Source organism: Salvelinus sp. IW2-2015, linkage group LG11, assembly GCF_002910315.2.
Source record: "Salvelinus sp. IW2-2015 linkage group LG11, ASM291031v2, whole genome shotgun sequence".
Lineage (NCBI taxonomy): Eukaryota > Metazoa > Chordata > Actinopteri > Salmoniformes > Salmonidae > Salvelinus > Salvelinus sp. IW2-2015.
Window position 1 is genome coordinate 24,325,209 of NC_036851.1, and position 21,034 is coordinate 24,346,242.

The 21,034-nt window shown below is 42.5% G+C and overlaps 1 protein-coding gene across 1 annotated transcript; it reads left to right on the forward strand.

The window, feature by feature from the left end:
• Nucleotides 1–1,482: 1,482 nt before the first annotated feature.
• Nucleotides 1,483–19,835, forward strand: LOC111970018 (matrix remodeling-associated protein 8). Its single transcript, XM_023996498.2, has 12 exons — nt 1,483–1,679; nt 4,864–4,890; nt 5,082–5,384; nt 5,541–5,642; nt 5,754–5,884; nt 6,347–6,526; nt 6,652–6,793; nt 17,695–17,853; nt 17,975–18,002; nt 18,103–18,188; nt 18,323–18,394; nt 19,223–19,835. The coding sequence occupies exons 1-12, from the start codon at nt 1,637–1,639 to the stop codon at nt 19,246–19,248; spliced, it is 1,299 nt and encodes a 432-aa protein (XP_023852266.1). The 5' UTR covers nt 1,483–1,636; the 3' UTR covers nt 19,249–19,835.
• Nucleotides 19,836–21,034: the final 1,199 nt, after the last annotated feature.

Here is a 21,034-nt window from a genome sequence, read left to right on the forward strand (position 1 = left end):
GTTTCTATGTTTGGCCTAATATGGTTCTCAATCAGAGGCAGGTGTTTTGTGTTGTCTCTGATTGGGAATCATATATAGGTGGCTTGTTTTGTGTTGGGATTTTGTGGGTGATTGTTTCCTGTCTTTGTGTTTTCTCTGCACCAGATAGGGCTGTATCGGTTTGCCACATTTGTTATTTTGTTTTGTAAGTGTTCACGTTTATTCGTCTTTATTAAATATGTTGAGCACAAACTACGCTGCGTCTTGGTCCGATCCCTGCTACACCTCCTCTTCAGACAAAGAGGAGGAAGGCTGCCGTTACAATAACATACCAATACCAATTGACATACCTTTGTACGCCTCCTCCTCTGTATACCTACAGACACAAAAGTGAGCAGTTCAGTCATCTACACCCAATACAGCTAGACTTCAACATATTCGTATAGTATACATATTCATACATATTACCTCTTTGTTGATTGATATCCATTGAATTGTGTCCACTTTCTGTTTTAGAAAGAAGATAGCTGGTATCATCATAAAACCTTACCTTAAATTGAGGATATCTCAATTTAAGAAGATAGCTGGTATCATCATAAAACCTTAATTTGAGGATATCTTTACAGTTTTTCAGTTAAGTGCCTGCACCTCCTGTCCTTTCAAATTCAAATCAAAATGTTTCAGTTGGGCAATTAGGTTCCTGCATGAACCCCTACTAACTAAGGAGATTCCTCGCTGAAACCCACCTCCTATGGGKTTCTTGGAATAACCTTTTAGGGGCTTTTAACCTTTTAACCTTTTTTGAAGAACTTTGAGGATCTTAGAAGAATCCTTGTTGAACCCCTGATTTGTAGAGTACAAGTGTGTATTGTTTTTGGGGGTATCTGTACTTTACTTTACTATTTATATTTAAGAATGTACTTTTTACTCCATACATTTTCCCTGACAGCCAAAGGTACTCTTTACATTTTGAATGCTTAGCAGGACAGGAAAATTGTCTAATTCACACAATTATCAAGAGGACATCCCTGGTCATCCCTACTGCCTCTGATCTGGCAGACTCAACAAACACAAATGCTTTGTTTGTAAATTATGTCTGAATGTTGGAGCGTGCCCCTGGTTTGCTTAATATACGCAATTTGAAAGGATCATACTTTTACTTTAGTAGTATTTTACTGGGTGACTTTCACTCTTACCATTTTCTATTAAGATACTGTATCTTTACTTTTACTCAAGTATGAGAATTGGGTACTTTTTCCACCACTGCTAATATGGTGAGAGTTGAGTAGAAAGGATGAGAGGAATAAAGAGGATTAATATGAGGGTGCAGCCTGGAGGTGGAGGAGGCCCGGTGGAGTTGGGTTTCAGCGCAGGGGGGTGGCCCTGGCCTGCAACGGGAGAAGTCAGAGTTTGTTCAGCAGACAAACCAAGGAGGGTTAGTTCGGGTCTGTTCGTTTCACTAACTGAGGTTGTTTGGTTCAGTCGCTGAATGCAGTGAAAAGTTTACACAGCTCATCAGACAGTCGCTGGTTTCGTGGGCCGAGGAACAACTGAGCTGACGGATGAGCGGACATTGTTGTTGTTTTTCTCAGGTGTGACTGGCAATAGGTGTAGGCAACAAAAGTGCCTGCTCCTTTGTAAACAACAGAGATTTGAGATGAAGATACCGGACGTGATTCAAGTCCTCCTTTTGGTCCAAAGTAAGTAGCCAACCCAACTTGAAATACTACACAGTTATTTTATTAGCTTTTCGACTACTATAATTTTGTCAAGCCTATACACATTGTGTTCATTTTGGGTCTGGATGCATTTGATCTCGCCCAGTTGAACCTAACACACAACACAGTGAGTCTGAGCAGTTATGCACTGTTTTAGCACTAGATTTGTGAATGCGTGTGTGAGCGTGAGTGCGTATACGTGCACGCATGGGTATGGGGGTATGGGTCCTGTTGCCAAACCAGCAAGGAAAGCTCAACATTTCAAAGGCTGAAGTAGATGGCACATTTTCTCATGCCCACAAAATGTCAGATGAGAGGTAGTCCTACCCTGTTGTTGTTTGGACAGAAATTCTCATCTAAAGAAAAAACAGCTGCTAGAACTCTGCTTCCAGACAGAACTATGAACTAACTGTCTGTCTGTCGGTCTGCCGGTCGGTGCTTATTTTTTTCTCTCCTATGATTCTCTTAACAGAGGACTGTAAAGCAGTTGAGTATTATGGGATGTGTGTTTGGATACTGGTTGATGACCAGTACAGTCTTCACTTACTGATTCACTAGAATGGAAGGCACAGCTGTTCAGACTAGAGCATGCAACTGTATGTGTGTGTGTGTGTGTGTGTGTGTGTGTGTGTGTGTGTGTGTGTGTGTGTGTGTGTGTGTGTGTGTGTGTGTGTGTGTGTGTGTGTGTGTGTGTGTGTGTGTGTGTGTCTTAGCCCATGAAACAGGTCTGGTGATGCTGCAGGTGGCTATGGGTGGGGATGTGATCTCTTGCATGCCTCTATGCAGGTATATGTTTGAGTACATTATGTGTTTGACTATGTATCTAATATACAATGTGTGTGTTTCTGTCATTGGGTGTTTCTGTGGTCTGGAGTAACAAAGAGTAAATGACAGTGTGTATTATAGGGTCTGTTTTTCCGGTGTGGTAAAGTTGTGGTGTTAGTTGCATGCTCTAGTCTGGTGGGGCTGATTCCTCTACGCCTCTCTTACTAAAGACCCACACAGCTACGTAGGCTTACCCTCCACCACTCTCTCCCACCCCCACCCCCACTCATACTCAACCCCATCACCTCACCTCTCTTCCATCAGAGCAAAAAGCTGCCACCTTACGTCCTCCTCTTATCACCCCTCACTCTCTCTTTTACTTTCTCTCTCCTTTAACCTGCTTTCCCCAACTCTTTCCTACCCTCTCTCTCTGCCCATTTATCTATTTCTCCCTCTCTCCCACTCTCTCTCTCAATTAAATTAAATTAAATTCAAGGGGCTTTATTGGCATGGGAAACATATGTTAATATTGCCAAAGCAAGTGAAGTAGATAATATGCAAAAGTGAAATAAACAATAAAAATCAACAGTGAACATTACACTCACAGATGTTCCAAAAGAATAAAGACATTTCAAATGTCATATTATGTCTATAAACAGAGTTGTAGCAATATACAAGTGGTTAAAGTACAAAAGGGAAAATAAATAAGCATAAATATGGATTGTATTTACAATGGTGTTTGTTCTTCACTGGTTGACCTTTTCTTGTGGCAACAGGTCACAAGTCTTGCTGCTGTGATGGCACACTGTGATATTTCACCCAGTAGATATGGGAGTTTATCAAAATTGGGTTTGTTTTCGAATTCTTTGTGGATCTGTGTAATCTGAGGGAAATATGTGTCTCTAATATGGTCATACATTGGGCAGGAGGTTAGGAAGTGCAGCTCAGTTTCCACCTCGTTTTGTGGGCAGTGTGCACATAGCCTGTCTTCTCTTGAGAGCCAGGTCTGCATAGCAAGGCTATGCTCACTGAGTCTGTACATAGTCAAAGCTTTCCTTAAGTTTGGGTCAGTCACAGTGGTCAGGTATTCTGCCACTGTGTACTCTCTGTTAAGGGCTAAATAGCATTTTAGTTTGCTCAGTTTTTTGTTTAATTCTTTCCATAGTGTCAAGTAATTATCTTTTTGTTTTCTCATGATTTGGTTGAGTCTAATTGTGTGCCTGTCCCGGGGCTCTGTGGGGTGTGTTTGTGAACAGAGCCCCAGGACCAGCTTGCTTAGGGGACTCTTCTCCAGGTTCTCTGTAGGTGATGGCTTTGTTATGGAAGGTTTGGGAATTGCTTCCTTTTAGGTGGTTGTAGGCTCTTTTATGGATTTTGATAATTAGCGGCTATCGGCCTAATTCTGCTCTGCATTCATTATTTGGTGTTCTACGTTGTACAGGGAGGATATTTTTGCAGAATTCTGCATGCAGAGTCTCAATTTGGTGTTTGTCCCATTTTGTGAATTCTTGGTTGGTGAGCGGACCCCAGACCTCACAACCATAAAGGGCAATGGGTTCTATAACTGATTCAAGTATTTTTTCCCAGATCCTAATCTCTCTCTCTTCTTTCTTTCTTTCTTTCTTTCTTTCTTTCTTTCTTTCTTTCTTTCTTTCTTTCTTTCTTTCTTTCTTTCTTTCTTTCTTTCTTTCTTTCTTTCTTTCCTTCTTTCTTTCTTTCTTTCTTTACGGTACAGCTGTGTATAGTTTTTACCTATACTTCTTCTCTCTGAGTGTGATTGGTGGGCCAAGATGTGTGTTTGTGGAGCTCTGGACAGGATGAGCCAATCAGAGGCAAAGTCATCTCAGGTCAGATGGAGGGCTTGGACAGAAACCAGAAAGGGATGTTATAAGTCAGTTGGAGCAGCATCCTCGCTCATAGCTTTGTCCTTATAGACACATATCTGGCATCACTTTAATACTCCCCAAATCCCAACCATAAACCTATTCGGGATGGAATTGCAAAACTGACCTTGAATCAGCGTGTAGCGGCCTCTTGCTCATCGTCCATTTTCCACCAGAATGTGTTCCTCAACTGAACACTTCATCCTTTTCAAAGGGTTCCAAAATAGGTTCCCATGAACACTTGATCTAGGGTTTTCCCCCAGTGTGTCGAATGGTTGAAGTTATCCAGTGGCATTGAAACAGCATGTTGAGTGACCTTTGGCTTTGGACTGGCTATGACACCTTGGGATTTGATGGGGTCTCCTGTGGTGTGTGTATCTGAGTGTGTCTGAGTGTGTTTTTACATACACGTGTGTGTTTAACCAGAGTCCCATGTTGTGTGTGTATGTGTGTTTGTGTGTGTGACTAGCGTCTGTGTTTGTAATTACAGTACGATGATTCTCATGTTTCTGTTACAGTCCCTGCGGCCTTTTTCATCACTGCTGGTGAGTAGCCTCTCACTGTTTTACCGGACTAGTGTGTGTGTTTGTACATATTTAGTATGTGTGCAACTTTAATGTGTTAGGTCTGAGTGTGTGTGTACAGTATAAGTGTGTGTGTATTAGATATGACCGTGTTTGTGAGTGTGTTTATGTCATGCAAATACTGTAAGTGCATGCTTCTTTCTTTCGTTTAGTGTTGGCTCAGTCCGACAGCAGCAGTGTGGTTGTTGCGGGCTACAACGTGAGCGCCCCCACTGGCTCTAGGGTGGTACTGCAGTGTGTGAGCGGGCGCATGGTGTGGACCAGGGACAGTCTGAAGGACAGACAGAGGGTGGTCCACTGGGACCTGTACCGCCCAGGGCCAGACTATGCCATGGAGAGGGTGGCAGACATGTTCTCTGCTGGAGACCAGCGCATCTATAATGGACACAACCAGGGGAGGGTCAGTCTCAGCCTATCAGCTTTCAACGACGGAAACTTCTCTCTCGTCATCAGAGGTGAGCGCTGTCTGTCTCTGTCTTTTTGTCTGTTTCTTTTAATGTGACTTGAGGCCATCTCTTTCTCCTTATCTTTCTCTCTCTCTCTCCCTCTCTCTTTCTCTCTCTCCCTCTCTCTCTCCCTCTCTCTTTCTCTCTCTCTCCCACTCTCTCTAGACATTGCGATAAGTGACCGAGGCCTGTACTCCTGTAACCTGCACCATCACTACTGTCACCTGTATGAGACGATCAGAATACAGGTCAACGTCACCAAGTCACGTAAGTTCTGCCTTATCCCAAGTAGGGGAAAATAGTCATGATATGGTCATATTGTGGTCCTAACCTCTCTCAACGTGTGGTTGTATTGTGATCTATCTGTGTGGGTTTCAGGTCGTAAGGAGCAGCGGTTCTGGGACGGTCAGAAAGCTGTGTTTGTGGTGTTGGTAGGCAGCACGGTGGTGTTGCCGTGTGTGAATCGCCGCTCTGTGTGGACAGAAGATGGCGGTGAGGAGGAACAGCAGGTGTGTGTGTGTGTGTGTCTGTGTGTGTGTGTGTGTGTGTGTGTGTGTGTGTGTGTGTGTGTGTGTGTGTGTGTGTTATGAATGCTTTTAAACAGCACTAGAATGAGATGAGGAAGAATTGGACAGTGATGTCATTTAGGAGGAATGTATCTGGGCAGGAAGACAAATGAAACTCCAAGTGAATGGAACTGAATGGAAGGATTAGAACAGCTGGCTTCCTTAATGACATGATCTCAAATACTTCTCAGTCTCAGTCTTGTCATGTATATTTCCTGGGCACTTTTATCACCTAATATCTATCTTAACCCTCTATCCCATCTTAGGTAGTGCATGCTTTCCCAGCATTCATTTCATTAATCATGTAAAGTCAGTCCAGTGATTACTTCAAGGGTAGTTGGAAAGAAGGATGTATGGTCTCTTTTACTATAATGTATTGTCCAATCCTTCTCTATCTGGTCTTAGGTGGTGCATTGGGACCGGCAGCCTCCGGGTGTTCGTCACGACCGTGCAGACCGTCTGATAGACCTGTATGCCTCTGGGGAGCAGCGCAGCTACGGACCCCTGTTCCTCCAGAGGAAGATGAACATCAGCGCTGAGTCCTTCTCACAGGGAGACTTCTCTCTGGCTATCTCTGCCCTGCAGGTCCTCTATAACACCATCCCGTGTCTGTCTACCTGTCTGTGCTCAACATGTACCAACTGTGTAACATCATAGCAACTACAGTGTTCCAGTGGTAAAACAGGGATATCTGGCTGTCTGCCCCACAGCCAGGAGATCAGGGTCTGTACACCTGTCACCTACATCATCACTACTGTGGTCTTCATGAGAGAAGACAGTTTCAGCTCACCGTAGGACCACCTGAGCCTCGGGCTACTGTTGCCCCCAGAGCACTGCCCAACCAAGACAAGGGTGAGAAACTGCATGTACACACACAGACACACAGACATACATAATACATAATATACAGTACACACAGATACACACTATACTGCACTCCAGTTGACCACTGTAGAAATCGTACACGTGTTTATGTACAACTTAGAGAGAAATCCCAGCTGCTCTTTCATTTGCTCTCCTCCCTCCCTATCCCTTTTTCCCTATCGTCCTCAAACATCATTGGCTTTTCCTTTTTTCCAAACAGCACATTTTAAGAGGGGGGAGGGGAGGAGGAAGAGGGGGACGAATAGAAGGAGAGTGGGAGTATAGGAGGAGCAGGGAGAGAGAAAAGAGAAGGAGAGAGGGGGAGTATAGGAGGAGCAGGGAGAGAGAAAAGAGAAGGAGAGAGGGGGAGTAACCAGTCGTAGTTAGGGGATTAGATTTGTTTTATGAGCAGCTCTTCCTGCCTTGTCAGCTAGTGCGGCGCCAGACCCCTAAACCACCCTCCTCCCTCTTCCTCACCCCCATACCCCTCCTTACGACACCTCCCCCTCTTCACCCATCTCTCCCAACCCAACCCAGCCTTCCAAATCCTCCTTACCCCAACCCACCCTGGCCAGTCTCCCTAACCTGCCCCCTCCTTACCCCTCCTCCCATCCAAGACAGCCTTCCAAATCTCCCACGCCTTACCTAGCAAACCCACCCACGCCAGTCTCCATAACTTCCTAAACCCACTCCACCACCTCTCAGCATTCAGCCCCCCCCTCCCCACTCTCAAGAGGGAAAATGTGGAGGGTAGATGGAGTGTGTGTGACGGGGAGGGGGGTGTAGTCTGAGGTTAGTTTTGAGGATCTGGTTTTGTCTTCAGACAGTCCCTGTCCCATTCCGCTCACTCTGCCACCAGACTCTCTCTCCCTCCCAGTTAGCTATGCTCTCTCCCTTTCTTCCTTTCTCTCTAATTCCCATTATTACCTCCTTTTCTTTCTCCTTTTTTTCTTTGATCCGTCCATGATCAGGGCAGATAACTAGTGTTTACGTCTGGAAATCAGCCAACCCACCACTGCAAATGTAGAGAGAGAGAGGGTGTGTGTGTGTGTGTTGTGTGTGTGTGTGTGTGTGTGTGTGTGTGTGTGTGTGTGTGTGTGTGTGTGTGTGTGTGTGTGTGTGTGTGTGTGTGTGTGTGTGTGTGTGTGTTGTGTGTGTGTTCGGGGAGGGGTGCTATTCTGAAGCCACTAATGGGAGAATGTGGAAAGTCATTGAGTGTGGTTGAGAAATATCTTGTTTCTTTGGAGCCATGGCTGTGTGTGTACAGTACTTGTGTTTGGGTGTGTGTGTGTGTTTTCTCTCAATTCAAAGTTCCTCCAATATCAGTGGAATAACATGTTTAAAACTGAACTCTCAGCAATTCCCAAAACCCCCTACTACACCCCACCTCCCATCCATGACAGAACTTGCACACAACACACACACACACACACACACACACACACACACACACACACACACACACACACACACACACACACACACACACACACACACACACACACACACACACACACACACACACACACACACACACACACACACACACACACACACACACACACACACACACACACACACACACACACACACACACACACACACACACACACACACACACACACACACACACACCAGTAGATTCTGTGCCTGTAGTACCCTCTGATTCTGCCCAGGGTGTCTGGCTTGCTGTTGACTTTGGCCAGACCGGACATTCTAAACGAGTTAGAGCATTTTTCTCTCTCCCTCTATCTCTCTCTTTATCGCTGTCTCATTCCTGTTTTTTTCCTCTACCTATCCTGAGCTCCCACAGGCACTTATTTGAACTTGACTTTGCCTACGTCTAGAGTTTGTTTACCTCCATCTCATCAAAATGTATTCACTTTTCTCTCTCCCTCATGCTCTCTTCCTCCCCTCTGCCTTCCTCTTTCTTTTTCATTCTCCTGCTTTCTCTCTCTCTTTTTCATTGTTTATTGACAGAATCAGGTAGATCTCCTCAAAAGGGCATTGGATAGCATGAACAAAGGCAAATCATCTGGATGGGACATTATTCCTCCTGAGGTCTATTACATTTAAAAAAAAATCAGAGACAGCAGAGGTTCAAACTGTAGAACCCAGTTCCTACATTTGAATATAAAAATGGTTTTGATCAATCTAAACTATGCTACATTTTATCTCTGGGACACTCAGGATGACAAATCAGAGCAAGATTACTGAATGTAAGTACATTATTTACCTTCAGAGGTAAATGTATCAACCAGTTGCTGTGATAAGTGTTTTGTTGTTGTGCACTCTCCTCAAACAATAGTATGGTATTGTTTCACTGTAATAGCTACTGTAAATTGGACAGTGCAGTTAGATTAACAAGAATTGAAGCTTTCTGCCCATATAAGACATGTCTATACCCTGGAAAGTTTGCTGTTACTTACAACATCATTCTAATCACATTAGTGCACGTTAGCAACAACCGTCCCGGTTTAGGGACACCGATCCCGTAGAGTTTAAAAAAGGTAAGGATGCCACCCTGTGTTCTCACTATCGACACCTATCTTTGATAAACACAGATAATAAACTGTTTTCTAAAAATGTTGTCGTCCCCTCTCAACACTTACCAAAATTGATCCGCACGGAACAAAGCAGGTTTGTTAAAAAATGTAACCTCCGTCGACTATTACATACCTTAAATGCTTCATCAGAAACAACTGCTCCTTGGACTGTATTATCTCTCGATGCAGAAACAGCTTTTGATAGATTAGAATAGTTATATCTCTGGTCTGTCTTGGGACATGTGGGAATTGGCTCCAATTTAATAAAAATTATTAAAATGCTATATGCCAATCCCTCAGCTATAGTTGTAACAGGCAATATCTGATCCATCCAGAATCACAAGAAGCCGCAGACAAGGCGATCCAATTTCACCCTTGCTATTTGTATTATATATGGAACACCTTGCCCAGGCAATTCGTCAATCAAAGGAAATAACACACATTTCCCTCAAATCAATTGATCACTTCATCTCATTATATGCAGATTATATTTTACTATATCTAGACTAGTGGTCCCCAACTGGTCGATCGCGATCGCTGGTTGATCTCCAAGGCATTCCTAGTCGATTAAACATTTCTGCAAAAAAATGATAAAGGCTGCATTCCAAACACTTAACAGACACACCCTCTCCCCTCAGCCCTCAAATTAAGTGGACATTTCTGATGATGTTTCATGATGTCTGACGAGTTTACACTTGCAGGGCGAGGAAGGAATTAATTTTAAGTGGACCGCCCCTGCCCCGAAATTCATCACTCGGTAGCTTGAGGGTGCTTTATATGCGCTATAGTTAATTATGATTGCATGTCTACTTATATTAACTATATAATTATTAATATACGCCTACTGTATGATAGATAGCAAATGAATTAGCTTACTAACGTTAGCCTGCCTAGCTGGAACTTCTGAAGAAGGGAAATGTTTTATTTCTACAATTTCCAAAAGCTAACCAAACAAAAACATCATTACCTTTACGAGACGTGTTTGTGCATGAGCAGCACAATTTCAAACGTATTTACATTCCTTTTCACTTATACTTGTACGTTGACTTCTCCATATTGACCTTGAGGTTTTAAGTTTTGAATGTACAATCATCGCGAATTGAATTATGGGGCATTTCAGGCCCCGAAGGGAACATATGTCACACCCTGATCAGTTTCACCTGTCCTTGTTATTGTTTCCACCCCCTCCAGGTGTTGCTTGTTATCCCTGGTGTATATATCCCTGTGTTTCCTGTCTCTCTGTGCCAGTTCGTCTTGTATGTTGCAAGTCAACCAGTGTGTTTTTCCCGTGCTCCTGACGTTTCTATTCTCTTTTACTAGTCCTCTCGGTTTTGACCCTTGCCTATTTTCTGGACTCTGTACCCACCTGCCTGACCATTCTGCCTGCCCTGACCTCGAGCCTGCCTTCCACGCTGTACCTCCTGGACTCTGAACTGGTTTTGACCTTTTGCTGTCCACGACCATTCTCTTGCCTACTCCTTTTGGACTAAAAAATATCAAAGACTCAAACCATCTGTCTCCCGTGTCTGCATCTGGGTCTCGCCTTGTGCCCTTATAACATAATTGTACACTCGCAAACTCCATTAAAAACAAGGGCTGAGGTGCTTACGTTGCAAACTTTCCTTGCGTGGCTAATCATTTGGACCGACGACAAATATGGCCTCGGGGATTCACCCAAGAGCATAAAGCGAGGGTAAGTGGACAAGGGTGTGTCTATTTCGAGTTTGAAACGCATCCAATGCCTTGGGTTCCAATGTTGTTTTATTCATTTCGTGTTGTTGGCTGTAGATGCACTTGATTCAGAAGCCCTAGTGCCGGAAAAGCAAATTGTTCCCATTTTGAACCATTTCATGTGTCTGAAGGTAGAACTCCACCTACTCAGCAGGCCCAGAGAGCAAATCAATTGAACCTAAAGGCCTACCGCTGGCCATTCAGATAGCTCAGATCACCATGTCTGCACAGTTTCCTCAAGCCATAGACTGTAAAAAGAAGCATTGAATGCACAGCAAAGTTGATACTGTGATATTTCAAAAACATTTAAAACCATGACTAGAGAAAGTTAATGTTTAAGTTGTTATTCAGCACTGTCAACACTCTTACAAGCCACAAAATGCACATTCTCCTGACTTCTACTCGCGCTACAATCAGCACTGCAGCTGTAATGAATGAGTATAGCAAAGTGTTCCCATAAGCTTGCTATATCATTAGCGGGTTGTATCTTGTTCAAGTATCAAAAGTAATTGTAATTGCTAAAATATACTTAAGTATCAAAAGTATAAATCATTTCAAATTCCTTATATTAAGCAAAGCAGAAGGCCACATTTTCTAGTTTTTAAAAATGTATTTACGGATAGCCAGGGGCACACTCCAACTCTCAGCCATAATTTACAAACGAAGCATGTGTTTAGTGAGTCTGCCAGAACAGAGGCAGTAGGGATGACCTGGGATGTTCTCTTGATAAGTGTGTGAATTAGACCATTTTCCTGTCCTGCTAAGCATTCAAACTGTAACAAGTACTTTTGGGTGTCAGGGAAAATGTATGGAGTACATCATTTCTTTTAGGAATGTAGTAAAGTAAAAGTTGTCAAAAATATAAATAGTAAAGTACAAATACCCCCAAAAAATTACTTAAGTAGTACTTTAAAGGATTTTTACTTAAGTACTTTACACCACTGGGGCCTATAGCCTACTGCACAAATCTCATTGCTACATAACTTTTTAATTGGTTAATGTTGATTAGGTTTCTGTTTAAGTCATGTTTAAAACAAATCTGAGTGGGCATTTTGACTCAAAGTATACTTGTCTCAAAGGTTGGTGACTACTGAACTAGACAATGTATCTCAATTGCTCCCAAACACATTGAAGATCATAGATAAATTCAGTTGTGTCTCAAGTTATAACATTTATCTAACCAAATCAGCCCTTCTGCCATTTCAAGACCCCCATGGAGGACTCCATCTCTACTTATGGTATACCAATTGTTTCCAATGTAAAATACTTGGGAGTACATATTTTTCCTTCCTTAGATAAAACCATTGCCAAAAACTTTAACCGAACTCTCAAATCAATTCAATTTGACCTCATTAGATGGAATAACATCCCAGTTGCTTTAACCAGCAGAATATCTATTGTCAAAATGAATATATTGCCACAGCTGAATTTCTGTCGCCCCATGAATGTAAATATTCAATGCTTTTCGTCTATTATGTTACTTAACAATGATAGCTCCTTGACTCTCTCATTCAAACAGAGATGATTACTGCTGGCAAAATATACCTATTTTAATATTTTTTACTTTCAGGCCCACATGGAGGGGTGGTATGGGAAGGGTTTTCTTTGGTCGCTGGGAGAGGGGTGGCTGGTCTGGGGGGTGACTGAAGAGCAACCCTAGTTGCTAGGGGGGTTGGATGGAGAGATGTTGGCTGGGTGGGGTTGGGGGTGGAGTCCCACTTCTTTTTTGTTAGATTTTTCTGTTATTATTATTTTATCATTACTTAAACTCTGTATGTATTTCTTGACTTTTTTTTGTTGAGTGGCAGCCTATGGGTACATGTTTTCTAAACTTAAACATTTAAATGGATAATGTATCGGTAACCCCCCCCCCCTTCAAAAAATGACAAAACAAATAAAACTTGGTCATAAATAAATAACAGGAACTTCACTTGATGAGAGAGAGAAACAATTTTTTTTGGGCAACAACAAATTCAATCTCTTTTAGACAACTTCCTGGACAAAACGTTCCGCTGTAGTAGTGAAGGTGTAAACTTGGCAGTAGAAAATCTAAACAGTATATTTGACCTCTCGGCTTCCCTATAAAATTTCAAACAAATAACCGAAGAAAGTTAACAGCAATGACAAATGGTTCAATGAAGAATGCAAAAACCTAAGAAAGAGAAACCTGTCCAACCAAAAACATAGAGACCCAGAAAACCTGAGTCTACGCCTTCACTATGGTGAATCACTAAAACAATACAGAAATACACTACGGAAAAAGAAGGAACAGCACGTCAGAAATCAGCTCAATGTAATTGAAGAATCCATTGAATTCCCCTTCTGGGAAATTAGGAAAACACTAAACAAACAACACGAAGAGTTATCTATCCAGAATGGAGATGTATGGGTAAACCACTTCTCCAATCTTTTTGGCCCTATAACAAAGAACAAACAGCAAAAACATAAACATGATAAAATACAAATCTTAGAATCAACTATTAAAGACTACCAGAACCCACTGGATTCTCCAATTACATTGAATGAACTACAGGACAAAATACAAATCCTCCAACCCAAAAAGGACTGTAGTGTTGATGGTATCCTCAATGAAATGATAAAATATACAGACAACAAATTCTAATTGACTATAATTAAACTCTTTAACATCATCCTTAGCTCTGGCATCTTCCCCAATATTTGGAACCAAGGACTGATCACCCCAATCTACAAAGGTGGAGACAAAATTGACCCCAATAACTACCGTGGGATATGCGTCAACAGCAACCTTGGGAAAATCCTCTGCATTATCTTTAACAGCACACACGTACATTTCCCCAGTGAAAACAATGTACTGAACAAATGTTAAATTGGCTTTTTACCAAATTACCATACGACAGACCACATATTCACCCTGCACACCCTAATTGACAAACAAACAAACCAAAACAAAGGCAAAGTCTTCCCATGCTTTATTGATTTCAAAAAAGCCTTTGACTCAATTTTGCATGAGGGTCTGCTATGCAAATGGATGGAAAGTGGTGTTGGGGGAAAAACATACAACATTATAAAATCCATGTACACAAAATTGGCAAAAAAAACAACACATTTCTTTCCACAGGGCCATGGGGTGAGACAGGGATGCAGCTTATGCCACACCCTCTTCAACATATACAGTATATCAACGAATTTGCGAGTGTACTAGAACAGTCCGCAGCACCCGGCCTCGCCCTAGTAGAATCTGATATCAAATGTCTACTGTTTGCTGATGATCTGATCTGGTGCTTCTGTCACCAACCAAGGAGGGCCTACAGCAGCACCTAGAAAAGAGCTGTTAAAATTCTTCAACCACCTAAAAGGAAGTGATTGAACCTGTAGAAGAGTCCCCTAAGCAAGCTGGTCCTGTGGCTCTGTTCACAAACACAAACAGACCCCACAGAGCCCCAGAACAGCAACACAATTAGACCCAACCAAATCATGAGAAAACAAAAAGATAATTACTAGACACATTGGAAAGAATTAACAAAAAACAGAGCAAACTAGAATGCTATTTGGCGCTAAACAGAGAGTACCAAGTGGCAGAATACCTGACCACAGTGACTGACCCAAACTTAAGGAAAGCTTTGACTATGTACAGACTCAGTGAGCATAGCCTTGCTATTGAGAAAGGCCGCCGTAGGCAGTCGTGGCTCTCAAGAGAAGACAGGCTATGTGCACACTGCCCACAAAATGAGGTGGAAACTGAGCTGCACTTCCTACCCTCCTGCCAAATGTATGACAATATTAGAGACACATATTTCCGTCAAATTACACAGATCCACAAAGAATTCGAAAACAAACCCGATTTTGATAAACTCCCATATCTACTGGGTGAAATACCACAGTGTGCCATCACAGCAGCAATATTTGTGACCTGTTGCCACAAGAAAAGGGCAACCAGTGAAGAACAAACACCATTGTAAATACAATCCATATTTATGTTTATTTATTTTCCCTTTTGTACTGTGTCGAAAGTAGTGCACACTTACAAAAATAAAGGGTTCTTCGGTTTATCTCCATAGGAGAACTGTTTCGGTTCTCCTATGGTTTCTAGGTAGAACCCTCTGCAAAGGGTTCTACCTAGAAACCTTTATGTAGGGTTCTTCATAGAACCCTCTATAAATGGTTCTACCAAGAACTCTTTTATCACCTAAAGGTTCTTCCTAGAACTCTCTATGAACAGTTCTACCAAGAACCCTTTTATCTTTTAAGGGTTATTCTTAGAACCCTCTATGAATGGTTCCACCAGCCTTTTTAGCCTTTTAAATTAAAGTCTTTATGACTACATACTGTATATCAAAAGGACTTTCTTTGAGGGCCTAGTTATACCCTAACAATGGTGTTAGGAAACTTCTGGTTTACAGGCCACATCAGGCCTGCAAATCACATTATGCACACTTGCAAAGTGATGTGTACTTCCTATTGGAATCCAGCCAGAGTGAGGATATTCAACAATTAGAACTTTTAATCACTCGCAGCCTGAATTCAGAATGGGAAGATGGATAAATAAGACTACCTAAACCAGGGGCATCAAACTCATTCCTTGGAGGGCCTAGTGTCTGCTGTTGGTTTTGTGTTTTCCTTTCAATTGAGACCTAGACAACCAGGTGAGGGGAGTTCCTTAGTAATTTGTGACCTTAATTCATCAATCACAAGGGAGGAGCGAAAACCCGCTGACACTTGGCCCTCCGTGGAATGAGTTTGACACATGTGATCCAAACCATCTAAACTGGAAGTGAATATCAAGGGTGACAGTCACAGTAAGCACACACATATACAACGCATACTGGCAACAGTACACCCATCATCAGTACTTTTAATAAAAAATAAACAATCGTCAGTTTTATAACTGAACATTTACAATTATTTGTGTAAAAATAAAATAAAATATGACTCCAAACTCTCACGGTATGGTAATTGCTTGGTGAAAAAACAAAAACAATGCTCAATCAAAACCGTATAACATATAGCAGAATGCTTTTGACACACCCACTCCTTTCCTTTCGACACACCCACTCCTTTCCTTTCGACCCACCTACTCCTTTCCTTTTGACACACCCAGTCCTTTCCTTGACACAGCCAGTCCTTTCCTTTCGACACAGCCAGTCCTTTCCTTTCGACACACCCACTCCTTTCCTTTCGACACACCCACTCCTTTCCTTGACACAAGCCATCCTTTCCTTTCGACACAGCCAGTCCTTTCCTTTCGACACACCACTCCTTCCTTTGACAACAACCCACTCCCTTTCCTTTCGACACACCCACTCCTTTCCTTTCGACACACCCAGTCCTTTCCTTTCGACACATCAACTCCTTTCCTTTCGACACACCTACTCCTTTCCTTTCGACACATCAACTCCTTTCCTTTCGACACATCAACTCCTTTCCTTTCGACACACCCAGTCCTTTCCTTTCGACACACCCAGTCCTTTTCTTTCGACACACCCAGTCCTTTCCACTCCTTTCCACTCATTTCCTTTCGACACACCCTCTCGAACATACTCCAGTCACCATATTAGGCTGCAGCTACCCCCTTATCCCCCCTCCCATTTGGCCCACTTCTCAGTGTTGTTCAGGCAGAGGGTGGAAGGGTCACACACACACACACACACACAGAGGAGGATCCCAGGAGATGGACCAAGGCCAAACAAACAGATGGTTCTGAATCAGATCCCTTTGTTTACGGTCGTCTCTGTGTTAAGTCTACTATGACAGACATGCTTGAAGAGTTACAGTACAGAAACCACTGAATCCCCCACTCTTTCCCTCTGTCCATCCTTCCATCACTCTCTCTCCTTCCCTCCATCCCTCTCTCTGTCTTTTACTGCCAGGAAAAGTAAATCACAGTATGACTTCAGGTCTGGAACTCGTTTTGGCTCAGACACGCTGGGCAGCTGCTCCCCGGCTGCCTCTTGCCTTGCACATTTTTTACGAGCATAAAGGAAACCAGCAGTTGTAGTGGCTCTACTTCTCAACACTCAGTAGATCAGCACACAGCTATTGTTGATTGTCCAATTGTTGTCCACTATCATGGATAAGTATGATTATTTTTTACAATGTTACAACACGGCTTGGCACTGGTAGGGATGACATCTTGGCGTTGGAGTTCCCAATTGACATGACAAAAGAGACAAAGAGGCACGTATACATACACACACACATACTGTACACACACGTACACCCACTGAATAACTGTGAGATTGACTTAGCCCTAGCCAATGATTTCACAGTCTGATCTACCATCTACGTTGCCACTATAAACACCCCCCAGAACGGTCTGAAATCAAATCTGTACAAATACCCAAAAGCAAGTTCAGTCGTACAGAAACTAAATACATTTTTTGGGGACATATCCCTAAGCCTGAACATAGCAAACAGGTCGGTTAATGATTTATTATGTCTATGATGTACAGGAGATGATCCAATGTATTTAGCTGCTGTTGTTGTTCACTCGCTTTACCAGAGCAGCACCAGTGAAGCTTCCAACAGTGACTAGAGTGCCCCACCTGGTGGCCAGAATATACTTTTATCATAGTCTGGGTGTATCACAGACAGGGGGAGCCATTGGTTAACAATCCTCTCTCTGTTCCTCAGAGGATAGCAAGGCTGAGGCACCACGTGTCATCAACGTCATCCTGCCCGATCAGAGACATCATTTCCTGCTGCCCCTGGGCTACATCCTGACTACGCTCCTCCTCCTGGCCTTCATTGTGCTTATCATCATCATCTTTACCCACCGACGCAAGACCAAAGGTCTGAGCTCCTGTACTAAAACCTGACTAACTAACTTTGTATCTGTGTCTGTCAGCTTTCTCTCTCTGTCAGTGTGTCTGAGTCAGCCTGTCTTCATCTTTACTGTGTTTTTGTGTTTCAGCGGAGTTTTACCCACAGACATCTTTGAGGTGAGAAACTTGGACGCACACATGCACACGCTCGCTTTCTCACTCACTGACACACTCACTGACACACTCACTGACACACTCACTCCTCTCTCTGTGATAGATCCAACAGGGGCGACATGGCCACCAATGAGTTTGAGATGGACGTTCCTGAAGTCAAGACGTGCAACCAGGAGGAGAAGAAACTAGGTGTGTGTGTGTGTGTGTGTGTGTGTGTGTGTGTGTGTGTGTGTGTGTGTGTGTGTGTGTGTGTGTGTGTGTGTGTGTGTGTGTGTGTGTGTGTGTGTGTGTATATATTCACTCCACTCTCTTCTGTCTCTCAGACTACAAAAACAACCTGCTGAGGGAGAAGGTTCAAATGTCCACCCTGCCCAAAGTCATCGACCTGGACAAAGGTAACACACACACACACACTTAAACCCTCCATGTCTCTCATCCATATGAAGTACGCAGGGCCGGCTCTAGCCTTTCTTTCTTTTGCTTTTCTTTTTTCATAACACACTTTATGCAATTCTACTCATTTTGCCATGGGGCAGATAATTATTTTAGCAGTTTTAAAAGGAATTTCCTGCAATTCTACTCATTTTGCCATGGGGTGGAGATACATTTTTCAGTTTGAAAGCAAATTTCCTGCAATTCTACACATTTTGCCATGACTTATGCCATGTTAATGATATCTGAGTGAGAGTGACTAACAAAGTCAATGGGGGCCCCCTGGAGGTCAGGGTCCCTGGGCACGTGCCCTGTATGCTCGCTCGGTATTCGGCCATGATTACTACAAGTTTAGATAACTGGCGAGACTAATTTACCAATCTAAAAATTGTTAGCTGACATGGCTAATTGAGCGACTGTTAGTTACTGACAAAATAAGGGGAAAACTGATGATGCACAACACATTTTCGAACTTACACAACAGTAAGTTGAGACCCTGACTGAGTTTTTTCTAAATACACTGAGTGTACAAAACATTAAGAACACCTTCCTAAAAATATTTCTTTAACCCGTCTCCTCCCCTAAATCTATACTATTTTGATGTGAATAGAACAAGTAACATCAATAAGGGATCACAGCTTTCACCTGGATTCACCTGGTCAGTCTATGTCATATGTAAAGAGTAGGTGTTCTTAATGTTTTGTACACTCAGTACAAAATATTACATTCAGTTTACTATATATATATGTTTATTTATTTATTACAATAGTCTCTCTCTCTCTCTCTTTCAGAGATGGAGAAGGTGTATTGGAAATGAGAGGGGAGTCAGCTTGCTGCTGGCTGGTCCAGAGGCAGACGCTACAGACACAGGTTGCATTCCAAACCAACCCCTAGGCCCTCTGCTACTGGTGTTTCAGTGTACTGTAGGGATGTCCACTCTACTCCACTAGTCCCACCTCTACATTCCACCTCCAGCCTCTCACCCACAGTTAGACCCTTCACTCACATTTGATAACCACAATGTGATTGTAAAGCTTACTGTATGCTTCACAGGTGAAACAGTTTGTGCATATATTATGACGAAATGTTGTGACATTTTTGTTCGTTTTGATGTTCGGCAGGTTCATGCACACAAAACATTTTCTTGAGGCAAGTCAAAGTTCGGTAGTCGAAGTCTACACCCTTTTGTCGAGGATTGGTCAACTGTACTACTCCTAGTAGGAGTGGGAACTATGGAAGGGATTCTTCAAAGAAGTGTTTGTTGTCATTCAACGAGAGACAACTCGTTTTCATGCACATTTTTTCACGCGACTAAGACCTCCTCGGCCAAAACGTCAATTAATTACAGATTTCTGGATTTATCTTCGATTAATTCTGACTATTTTGAGGAAGTGTATACTGGCTATGTTGTTGCTTCAGCGTCTCGTGCTTTTTTCTTGTTTTTCAAGCGAAGGTCTTTTAAGGGAGTATGTGAGGCACAGACATTTGCTTAACCTAGCCGACTTCTGCTAGGAGCAAAGTGAACCTAGTACGTGGGCGCCTTTAAACAGTTACACAGCAATACTATTACCTTCATATTGTTACAATTATGTAATTGGTTGCAAAAAATTGCCGTTGTGGGAAGGTATTTATTTACAAAGATGCACAGGGTTTAAATGACAGGGTTGCCGAAGCCCAGAGTTTTTCCCAAATTAGGTTAGATGGTTAGGGTAACTCCAGTCCCTATGAGGCAGGTACCTGTGTTCTTTCAGCAGCACTGAACCCTCTAGAGGGGAGTGAAGGCCATGACTTCTTCAGACAGCATTACACGCTACAGATATAAGTTATCCTTAGACACAGACCTAGGATCAACCTACAATCCCAACATTAACCATTAAGAGGGAACAATGCAAAACTGGCCATAGATCAGTGTCTAGGGGCAACTTCATCCTACTCTGCTTCACATTCGCAACTACAGTATATACAGTAATTGTTAATAAAAACCTATTGTGAGTGATCATACTGCCATCACGTGACTATATTGGTGTATTGTACGGTCACCTTTTGACTGACTAGGTCGTCATTGTAAAATATAACTGGTTTTCAATGACTTACCTGGCTAAACAGAGGTTAAATAAAGTGATACAAGTGTAATTGTCTAATAAATAAGCCATTGCATTGCACATTATGAACTGTTTTTATTTGTGTACTCTGATGCTTTATGTTACTATTGTATTGTATCGTTAATGGACTGAATCCCTTATACCCGTTAAGTTTTGACACTCCTGTATCATGTCTCCTTGTCTGCATAACAAATAGCTTATTGGGACAATAAAGATCTACTCTACCCAACTCTACTTTCTGTCTAGACTTTCCTCTGTCAACAGTTCTTCCATCTTATTGCAACAGAGGCATTTTATGTTAAAATACTCACATTATTCTTTGCTCTCCATGTTTGTTTGATGTAAATACACTTGTTCATGAATTCTACAAACAAAGTATGCCTGAAAAAAAACACTCAACTGGCTCTGTAGTGCAAATGAAACCACATGCTGTAGAGAGGCACATTAATTCGTATTTATGAGAGGTATTGACATGTTGAATGCACCAAGCTTTCTGTTTGA